Here is an 11,444-nt window from a genome sequence, read left to right on the forward strand (position 1 = left end):
TACAATACCTATAGCATAAACCGCATCCTATTTCCTGATAACTGTGTTGAGACCATGACATAGGCCTCCACATGTTACAATACATGCATAAACATCATCTGGCTCAAAATAAACCTGAAAATCATCAGGAAGCTTCATATTTATTTGACAAAACCATAGAATCTAGATGTTGAATATGCTGTAGTCACACAAGACAATTACATACTTTTTGGCGAGGATCCGCTCGACGAAAATGTATCCCCCTTAGACTGTTCTTGTGGACAACAATCTGTTGATTTGTAGGCAAACATGTCAGCAGAAAGAAACCTTGTCCAACCATAACGGATATACATGCTATTACCTCAAAATATCATGAAATATTTGTTTGTTTCAAGCAGATCTTAGCTGATATTTGTTTATGTTGCATATTGCTTAGAAGGCATACTATCCCTTGACCAAGACAACATATTAGCACTAGCACTATCAAGTGCTTCTTCCAATGAATAGGAGGTAATCTCCAAATATGTTTCATTTCAACAGGACTGACCTTTTGGGCAACCGTACCATCCACATCGACAAAATGCTGCCTGGAAAAATGTTAAATTCGATTGATCAGCCTGATCCTCTTGACTTTATAAATAAGCAACAAGAACTGAAGGAGAATATTAGGCGACTTACTTAACGAATGACTATGAAGGAAAATGCTTGTAATGGATTAGGATATGTCTGCAATGACGGGACAAGTATTTAGTACTTGATCAAAAAAAAAAAAAAAAAAAAAAAATATATATATATATATATATATATATATATATATATATATATAATATATATATATATATATAAACTTTTGAGCGTTGGGGATGCATTAATTTCCTCGAAGTGTCTGTTAGAATTCCCCCTTGAAATTGTTGAGATGCATTTAGATATTCCCTTTTTTTTTTTTTTTTTTGCTGTAACAAAAATGGACATCGGCGTAACCCAAATATAGAAGCTAGCTCATCATATTAGATTTGTCCAGATTCATATAAGGAGACAATATCTCATCCTTCAACCAATACGGTACACTCAACTCCCCTTGGTTATTTAGGACCGGATAGCTAGAGCATGAACAAATATAATACGGAGCCTAACATTAAGTAAACCGGGAATTACAATGAGTCTAGCCCTTGTACCGCAAAGAAAATGAACCTTGGATTTAACGAAACTAAAATCTCTAGCTCACAATGTCCAAGACCGTGTAAGTAGATGATTAACTTATTTCCACAACTATTATTGCACATTTAACATTTCTCTAACATTGCCATCCACCAAAAGGAATTGAACTGAGGATCCGCCAAGAGTATTGCTTGAAAATGATCTCATATTTGCACATGCAAGTGTGTTAGACGTATCACTCCCAAGATTCGAGTCCCTTTTGGAATCAACTAGGCTAGTGTCACACAATGGCACCTAATGTTGGTATAGTAAGTAATAGATAAGACACTAATGTATATATACTTCCAAATATCTTAATATCTGGAATCAGCCTGAATAATTGGAGCGTACCTGGGCCTCTAAGCCGGTAACCCAACTAGGTAAATTTAATACAAACATTTCCTTATAAGTAACATGATCGTATCTAATTTTTTTCTCGACTGAATGGATAAAATGGCGTATTTCCCTCTAGCAAGAGTTCATACTTGTGTACAATCAAGAACAGTGCATAGTTGATAGATGATTAACATCCTCTAGCAATGAGTGGTAAACATTTCCTTAAAAGATGGCCACTTGCGTAAAAAAGTATCTACGGCGTCATTCATAACGGAGACGAATGCAATAAAGATTCTATTCGTTCAATAGAACTCCACATTTTCTACAAGAACTAAACAATTTGTGAAAAATTACTATCTTTTAAATAAACATTAACTTTTTAATTAATAATTCTGAAGTACAAATGGATTCAATGATAAGAACATATGAATGAACTTTTCAGAATATATGCAGTCTTGGTTTCTTAACTTTCTTCCCTTTTCTTTACAAAAATTGGAACCTTTCAGAATGTACTTGGATTGAAAAGTTAACAAGAAGGCAAATATACACCATAATGGCCCTTGGTTCATAGTTCATACAGATTTTACAGGATGCTTTGGAAACATGAGCAAACGGCTCTGAAAAGTCATAATGACATTACATAATGCAAACTGAATGGATCTTAAAATATATGTTGGTGCACGAATTGCAAAGAACTCATTTAGACTTTGCACTCCCCGCTTCAGTCCCGAAGTAATCTGAACAAAAGAATATCAAACACAAAGTTAGACCAAAAAAGATTATCACACTTAGGGATCGTTTTGCTAGAAAGAAGTTATGCAGGGACTGCAATACATATCAAAATTCTATGCCAACAAAATGACCAGTAACAAAAACTGAAATACTGTAAAATGCCAATCAAGTCAAAAAGGGAGAATCTCATATCATCATCACCCTCTTCTTTCTTCTCAATAACTAGTAGTAGGATACCATGGATAGTTTTCACTTTTTTCTGGAATATTATTCCGGCTTGTTTGGACATAGAATTGTTACAATTTTCAAGTTGAATTCTGAAATTTTTCGGAATTCAAACAACAACATACCCAGTGAAATCCCACAAAATGGAGTTTAGGGAGGTTAGAGTGTACGCAGACCTTACAGGTAGAGAGGTTGTTTCCGATAGACCCTCAGCACAAAAACAAACAGTTCAAAGCAGTACGAAAAAAGAAATAACGAAAGCGAATAAGCCATGACAAAATACTATAAAAAACATGATAAAGTAGTTTGAAAAAAGGATCAGTAACTACCACAAAGCAATATGATAATAGAACTACAAGAAACATCAAGTAATAGCATAAATCGAAGGGCAAGAAACTACAAGAGCAATACTACTACTTCTAGTACGCATGGATAAGCGGGACAAAGCTCAACTACCTACTAACCTTCTACCCTAATCTGTGTCCTCCATAACCTCCCATCTAAAGTCATGTCCTCGGTAATCTGGAACTGCGCCATGTCCCGTATAATCACCTCCCCTAATACTTCTTCGGCTTACCTCTACCTCTCCTGAAACCATCCATAGCCAACCTCTCATACCTCCGCACTGGTGCATCTGTGCATCTCCTCTGCACATGCCCCAACCAGCTCAGTCTCGCTTCCGCATCTTAGTCTCCACCGTGGTCACTCCCACCTTATTCTGGATATCTTCATTTCTAATCATATCTCTCCTAGTATGCCCACACATCTATCACAACATCCTCATTTCTGTAACTTTCATCTTCTGAATGTGAGAGTTGTTGACTGACCAACACTCCGTCTCGTACAACATAGTTGGTCTAACCACCACTCTGTAGAACTTGCCTTTGAGTTTTAGTGGCACCTTCTTATCACACTAGACTCCGGATGTAAGCCTCCATTTCATCCACCCTGCACTAATACGATGTGTGACATTATCAATCTTGTAGAGAAATTAGTAGAAGAAAACTTAAATCGGAGAGACCGTCTGCTAGCCCGAGATCGTTAACTAAGGTTGGAAGATTCAAACTAAAGAAGAGCAAGCTATAGAAACGAGAACTTTTTTATAGAAGAAGGAACTCTTGAGTTTACTTGAATAACTTTGAAGTGGATTTGTACTTGGGTTGAATTACAAATGTACAAGACCATCCCTATTTATAGTTGTCTATGGATGGTTCTAGGTACTCTTCTAGATACATCTACAAGAACAATATAGTAAACTTTTATCTTCTAGTAATACTCTAGAATATCTAGATATTTCTGCAAGATAATTATCTAAGATATATACTAGGTTATTCTAGAACTTCTTCCATAAAAATCTATGATATTGTAATTCCAAAAAATCAATTTTATTTTTTCACATTCCCCTTTAAAGTAATTTTTTGGAAACTACCCCAATCTTGTCGTGGAAGAACTCAAACGAACCTTTAGGAAGTGACTTGATGAAAATATCAACAATATTCTCCTAACTTCGCACTTCCAAAGTATTTATAGTTCCATCAAGAGCCTTTTCTCGGATGAAATGATGTTCCACCTCAATGTGCTTAGTTCTTGCATGAAATACTGAATTGTTTGCGAGCTTGATGGCACTTTAGTTGTCTCCGAAAATCTCAACTGGATTTGACATAGATAGATGCAAATCATCAGCAAGTCTTTGGAGCCATACATATTCTTGAGCGGTAAGAGTTGCTGCTTTATATTCCGCCTCTGTAGTTGATAAAGAAACTGAGTCTTGCATCTTGCTGCACCAAGAAACACTTGTTCCACTACAGAGAAAAATATAGCCGATATAGATCTTCGGTTATCCAGATCACCACCAAAATTGGCGTCAGTATACCAAGTTAATACCAAATCATTCTTCTTTTGGAAGAATAGGCCCATATCTGATGTTGAGTTGATATATTTCAGAATTCTCTTTGCAGCTTCCAAGTGAGGCTTTCTTAGTGATTGCATTAACGTGCTGACATATCCAACAGAAAAGGTAATATCTGCCTTGTAATAGTCAAATATAGGAGACTTCCAATAAGCGCTCGAAAAGGCTTAGGATCTGGAAGAAGTGAGCCTTCTTCACGCTTTAACCTCATGCTAGCCTCAAGAGGAGTGGAGCACTTTTTGCTTTGTTTCACCCCAAACCTATCAACAAGCTTCTTGGCATACCCTTCCTGGGTAACAAAGATCCCTTTACTCGTGTTTGTCACCTTTAAGCCAAGAAAATGATATAGCTCTCCCAACTTCCTGATATCAAATCTTATGGAAAGCTCTTATTGAAGCCTTGCAACCTCATCGCCATTGTTTCCTATTATTATCATATCATCCACGTACAAGAGAACAACCACATGCAAGTCTCCTTATTTCTTAACAAACAAGTTAGGATCTGAATGTGATGCAGCATATCCACACAAATATAGATATTGAGCAATTTTTCCACCATGCTCATGGGGCCTTCTTGAGTCCATAAAGTGCTTTCTTAAGTTTGCAGACATAATTAGGATATAAGTTAGAGACATACCCGGGTGGTTGATCCATGTAGATATCTTTGTCAAGTTTCCCATACAAAAAGGCACTCTTCATGTCAAGTTGCCATAATTTCCAACCGTACGAGGCCGCTATGGCTGATACAACTAGAAATAAGATCATCTTAGCCACCGGACTGAAGGGTTCTTCATAGTCTTCACCATACTTTTGAGAAAATCCACGAGCAACCAGCCTTGCTTTATATCTGTCTATGTTGCCATCTGCTCTTCTTTTAATTTTGTAAACCCATTTGCAAGATATGTGTTGTAAATCTTTGGGCTTTCGTATGAGGCTCCAAGTGTGATTTTAATTTGAGCCTCCATTTCATCATCCATTGCAAGCTCCCACTCTTTAACTCCTTTAGCTTCGTCAAAGAAAGGAGGTTCTTCATCATCAAAAGGTCCTGCAAAGAAGGAAGAATTCGTACGGACAAAATTTTCACCTAGTTAGCATGTTGGCTTGACAATATCTCCTTTTGTCCTTTGCGAACCACATAAAATATCTTCTTGCCGAGTTTTATTTTGTTGAGTTCCCCGGCTCCCCCTTTCTCTTAGCTTCTCGACTGTTGTGTTATCTTTGCTACTCATCCTCTCAACATATGAATTAGCGGCAAATAGCACATATAAATGTTTAACTCTTGTACCGGTATGAATGATATTTGCCTTGAGTTCTTTGATATTTCGGAGGAACTTCGCGTCATGTGGACCGAATAGTAGATAACATCCAGCATCTACTGCATTTGCAACTGAGAATAAGTTTTTTCTTCATACCTGGAACATGAAAGACACTATTGAGAGTGATAGGCCCCCCTTGCTTCTCGTTGATGACAACACTTCCTTCCTTCTCCACACCATGGACTGAATTATCTTCTGTCACAATGATTTCACAGCTATTGTATTCACGAAAGGTGGAAAATTTGGATTGATCTCCAGTGAGATGGTGTCCGCATCCTGAATCAACAATCCAATCTCTTTCAAAATTGATGGAAGCCATGGCATCTACCCCTCGTGTATCAACTATGAGGCATTTTTCCCAGTCTTCTTCTTCTTCGAGAGCTTTCTCAGTTTGAGCGATGTTGCTTTTCTTGGCTCGCGAAAACCTTTTTATGTGTCCTACTTTACTGCACTGGTAACATTTAATGGTCTTCTGACCATAATTATTAGAAGACTCTTCCTTCTGTCTTGACGAGCTTGAATCCTCTTGGAATTGAGAATGCGCCATCTTTCTTGGGCCACTTTCCTTTTGTCTTCCTTTAAATTCCTCTTGTTAGCTACAAGAGCATTTCCTTCCCATTCTTTGACCGATACACCAGCCATCTGTTTGGCTAGTAGCTCCTGTGATGATAAAAGATTCTCAAACTCCTCCAAGGATGGTTGTTGAGCCTATCCTTGAATTGACGTAACAAAAGGAATATATTCTTTCTTCAAACCACGAATGATAATTTTTCTCATTCGTGCTTCAGAGATAGCCTCGTCAGATTTAATAAAGAGATCTCTGAACATAAGTTTTTAATATTCAAAAAGTACTTGGCAATAGAAAGATTACCTTGAGTAGTGTTCACCAATTCATTCTCCAATATCTCGGGCTTCATCCTTCTGATTGAACGTACCGATCGAAGGTCATCTATGTTTCATGAGCTGATTTGGACCTTATAATATGATTAAACAAGTTGTGCGAGATGGACCTCTTTAGGATGAGCTCCGCCTTCGTATTAATCTGCTTCCACTTCTTGTATGCGCCGCTATTCCGGTAGGTCCGAAGGAGGACTTGTGCAACTCCCATTAACAATATCCCACAAATCCTCGCCCTCAAGGTATGACTCCATACATGTTTTCCATACCTTGTAATTTGATTGGTTCAACAATTTCATTCCCAGTCCATTAACACGACCGCTTAAATCCATTTATAGAAACCAGTTAAATATACCACTAAACCGATCTTGAAATAAAATCCAGAAGCTAACGTATGGCTATGGCTCTGATACTATGTAGAGAAATTAGCAGAAGAAAACTTAAATCGGGGAGACCTTCTGCTAACCCAAGACTGTTAACTAAGGTCGGAAGATTCAAACTAAAGAAGATGAAGCTACAGAAACGAGAACTTTGTTATGGAAGAAGGATCTCTTGAATTGGTTTGAATAACTTTAAAGTGGATTTGTATTTGGGTTGAATTACATAATTCAAATGTACAAGACCATCCCTATTTATAGTTGTCTATGGATGGTTCTAGATACTCTTCTAGATACATCTACAAGAACAATCTAATAAACTTTTATCTTCTAGTAATACTCTAGAATATCTAAATATTTCTTCAAGATAATTATCTAAGATACTACACTAGGCTATTCTAGAACTTCTTTCATAAAAATCTATGATATTTGTAATTCCAAAAGATCAACTTTATTTTTTCAAAAATCTCTCCATTTCCCTGGATAATAGACTTAGGATACTTGAAACTTCCTTTCTTTTGGATGGCCTGAGTACCAAGACTCACTTCCACGCTAGCCTCATGCGTCACACCCCTGAACTTGCACTCTAAGTATTCTTTCTTGGTCCTACTGAACCTGAACCCTTCAAACTCCAACGTCTGTCTCCAAACCTCCAGTTTAGCGTTAACTCCATTGTGAGTCTTGTTAATCAGTATGTAATCCATGAATAACATATGGCATAGCACCTCACCTTGGATTTGCGACGTTAATTCATCCATCACTGAGGCAAATAAAAATGGGCTAAGAGCTGAACCCTGATGCAACCCCATCATAATTGGGAAATGCTCTGAGTCTCCTCCCATTGTCCTCACAAAAACTCCAAAAAGTTATTTTCACAATTTTCATTCTAAATCACTCACAAAAATTCAAAAACAACTCCAATTGTTATGTCCAAACACAACTTCAATTTCCAAATACAATTTTCAACCTGAAACAATACTAGGTTTTACCAAATTTCACAATTCTTATGCTCAAACGCCCACTTAGTATTTAAGTGAATAAAAGGAATTCAAGTTGTTGTGAAATTTCCAAATTATCAGGAGCTACCAAACAAAAGGGGAAACATGAAGAATACTGACGATTATTTACCACATCCACTTAAATCCAAGGAATCAAACTGGGATTGTACAAAAATGGAAATCATGACTTGTTCAGTCTGGTATCTTCAAGTGTTCGTAGTAGTGTTGTTAAAAGTTTAGTTGAGGCGTCAACTCTATAGCTACGCGCAAGTTGGGTGTTTTGCCTCACTTAATTGGTGTTTTAACATAGGCAACTAGTCACTAAAGTGTGTGCCTTATTGCTAATGCGATCCATCCCCGAAGAGAGCAGCAACACTTGACTTGAGAGCTGCTTGCTGTTTTTTGTTTTGAACTTGATTTACACGATTCTACTTCACATATTAAACTAATTGTTCTTTCTTTTTTTCTTTTTCTTTTTTTCATAACACTGGGGTCCATACCAATCGTTTTAGTGTAGAATGTTCTGACAGATACCTGCTAACCTCCCACCGACATAGGTACCCGGTAACTCTGTCCACTAAGGCTGAAATCACTATAGTATCTTTTATCTCCTCTTATTGTTATTTCTCAATTCCTCAACTACACTTGAATTTGCATCAGCCAAAAAACCTATTTGCATCTATTACAACATTTCTTGTTAGTTATCAGATAGCCCTTTCAGCACTGTTCATGTTACATCTCAAAAATTCCGTGTTGTCATACTGTGAATAGACTAACACAAGCTTAAGGCGAATATGAAGCCCTTATGACGTTAAGGAGAGTATGTGGTAGCTTCAAAGCGTACACGATACGATTTTAAAGCTATATGAATCGGTGAAACTAAGTTCATCAAGGAAAAGTGAAATATAAGTCGCGCTTTGGAAAGGTTTCGCGAACTATCGAGTTAGGGATTATTTATTAATGTCTTGAGGGGAGTTATAGGGCTCCTTAGATGGTTAATGAAGTATTAAATAAGTGTTAAGAAGGTTCCATAAGTATTGGATATCAAACGAATCAACGAGAATAATTTCGGAAGAGATTGAGTTATACGACTAATTATACGGTCCGTATAATGGTCCGTATAATAACGATCACGCTGAAGGTCATCTGAAGTATTATACGATCACTTATACGGACCGTATAAAATTATACGGGCCGTATAAGTGTCCGTATAATCCATAGCGGGTAGTTTTTAATTTTTATAAAAAGAGGACCCCAAGTTCTTATTTCTCATTTCACTCATTCTCCACACTTCAAGAGAGCTCTAGAATATTACATACACCTTATTAACATAAATTCAAGAGAGATCAAAGATTTATCATCAAGAACCAAGAGAATCAAGTGTAGAGAAGATTACTAGGGTTTGTGGAAGCCAAGGTTCCCTTTGGAATTGAAGTTGGGGTTTTCTCAAGTGGAGTTTCTTCATCCAAAGGTCATTCCTCTATAATCAAAGGTGAGCTTTACAACTATCTCATGTTATTCAAGGTATTGAGTGGTTGAAAGACTTGGATTAGAGAAGAATGTAGAATATGAGCTCAAATATGGAAATAAGGGCATTTTGAGTAGTAAGCTAATTGAGTCATGATTCTTAGTATGAGGTGAGTATAATCTTGTTATGAATAATGCTAATAATGTTAAGGGAGTATTATATGAGAATGAACATGAGGTTATGTTGTAGCTACGCTTGTGGATGATTTTGAAAGGGGATTTTGAGGATTGAATAATGCTTAACTAGAGAAATTTATTGTTTATGATATTATGAGTGTCGCTATTGATGTTTGGGAGTTGTTGTAGTAATGGAGAAAGTTGTCGAAACAAAGGAAACGCTGCCCAATTTTCGTTAGCTCTTAGTCGCCTTAGCTTAGCCTTAAGCATGTTCCTAATGATCTAATGTAGCACAAATTCTCTTGAATGTAGAGCTGTGAGCTTGGAAGGAGAACTCTTAGTCGTTAAGGAGACGTAAAGGTATGTAAGGCTAGTTCCCTTCTTTCAAAAGCATGACCCCAATGTTATGATTTCTTTTCTATAATCCCATGATTTTCTTACATCCCAAAGGATGAAAGTTAAAGATTCTTAAAAACTTGTTATGAGATAGAGATGAGATATGTTCCATGATAATGATGATGATAATGATGCTATGATGAACTTGATATTCTTATCTTTAAGATTTCACTGGTGTTACTTATTGCTGTTAGCTCACCTCATGATGTTAGTTCCTTCAAGGTGAGACATAGTGATGAGAATTATTCCATAATGTAATCGGAGGCTCCCGACCTTATGTCACTCCGATAGAGTCACAGATTTTACTTGAGCTCTCACGCATGCTTTAGATTATGTATATTATGTATAAGTAAGATTACACCGTGCCTAGTTGGCCGGGCAGCCACCACTACGACAGGCGTAGTGGGCAGCTATGATGATGATTACACCGTGCCTAATTGGCGGGCGTACACCGAACTAGTGGGCGGCTTCGAGATGTTTACCACGGACGCGGGCTAATGATGATCACACCGTACCTATATGGACGGCGATATATATATATATATATATATATATATATATATATATATATATATATATATATATATACATGATATGATGTTGTTTATTATGAAAGTTAGCATGCATGATTCCGCCTTAAGAGGCAATTAGTTACAGGTTATCTCTTCATCTCATGTTCTCTTACTTCTTTATTATGTTGACATACATGCCTTACATACTCAGTACATTGTTCGTACTGACGTCCTTTTCTTTTATGGACGTTGTGTTCATGCCCACGCCGTAGACAGGGAGACGGTGCAGACGCTTAGGAGCTCACTCAGCAGATTCACAGGAGCACCTCACTACTCCGACAGTGCAGCCTAGTGGTATATTCTTTTGTGTACATATTGGGGCATGGCGGGGTCCTGTCCCGCCCTTGTGATTTCAGTATTCCAGCTTAGAGGCTCGTAGATTCTTATGTGTGGGTTGTAGATGTTATGTGACTTCTTCATTGTATATTCTATATATCATTTTTGTAGCCTCGTGAGCTTACGTACATACATATGCTTTGGGAAAAATTTGGAGATTGTCTCATGATAAGTTTTGTGCTAGGAATGATGTATGTCCAGGTTGAGCATGATAGATAGCATGATGAATGGTGCTCGGTAGTCAGCTCCGAGTAACCGTCACGGCCCACTAGTTGGGTCGTGACAGTTCATCTTGCACAATGTTGTGAACAGAACACCCCTCCAGAAAAGATACGAATTTTCTGCATCAAACTAATGGTTTTTCTTTACATGAATCCTACATTAAACCTAAACTTTGTCACCCTGCAAGCACAAAGTATTACTTTACCACTATTAATAGAAGCGGATCGAGAGGAGCTTCCCGTTCATAGTAATTGACTAATTCGCCCTTCTGCTTGGGATACTTTTGTAATTACTGATTTTTGTTGCTGA

At 37.3% G+C, this 11,444-nt stretch overlaps 1 protein-coding gene across 1 annotated transcript; it reads right to left on the reverse strand.

The window, feature by feature from the left end:
• Positions 1-4,457: 4,457 nt before the first annotated feature.
• On the reverse strand, positions 4,458-5,076 carry LOC132066442 (uncharacterized mitochondrial protein AtMg00810-like). Its single transcript, XM_059459754.1, has 3 exons — positions 5,015-5,076; positions 4,870-4,971; positions 4,458-4,740 (listed from the first exon to the last, which is right to left on the reverse strand). The coding sequence occupies exons 1-3, from the start codon at positions 5,074-5,076 to the stop codon at positions 4,458-4,460; spliced, it is 447 nt and encodes a 148-aa protein (XP_059315737.1).
• Between the last annotated feature and the right edge of the window lie 6,368 nt (positions 5,077-11,444).

Source organism: Lycium ferocissimum, chromosome 8 (genome assembly GCF_029784015.1).
Source record: "Lycium ferocissimum isolate CSIRO_LF1 chromosome 8, AGI_CSIRO_Lferr_CH_V1, whole genome shotgun sequence".
Classification (NCBI taxonomy): domain Eukaryota; kingdom Viridiplantae; phylum Streptophyta; class Magnoliopsida; order Solanales; family Solanaceae; genus Lycium; species Lycium ferocissimum.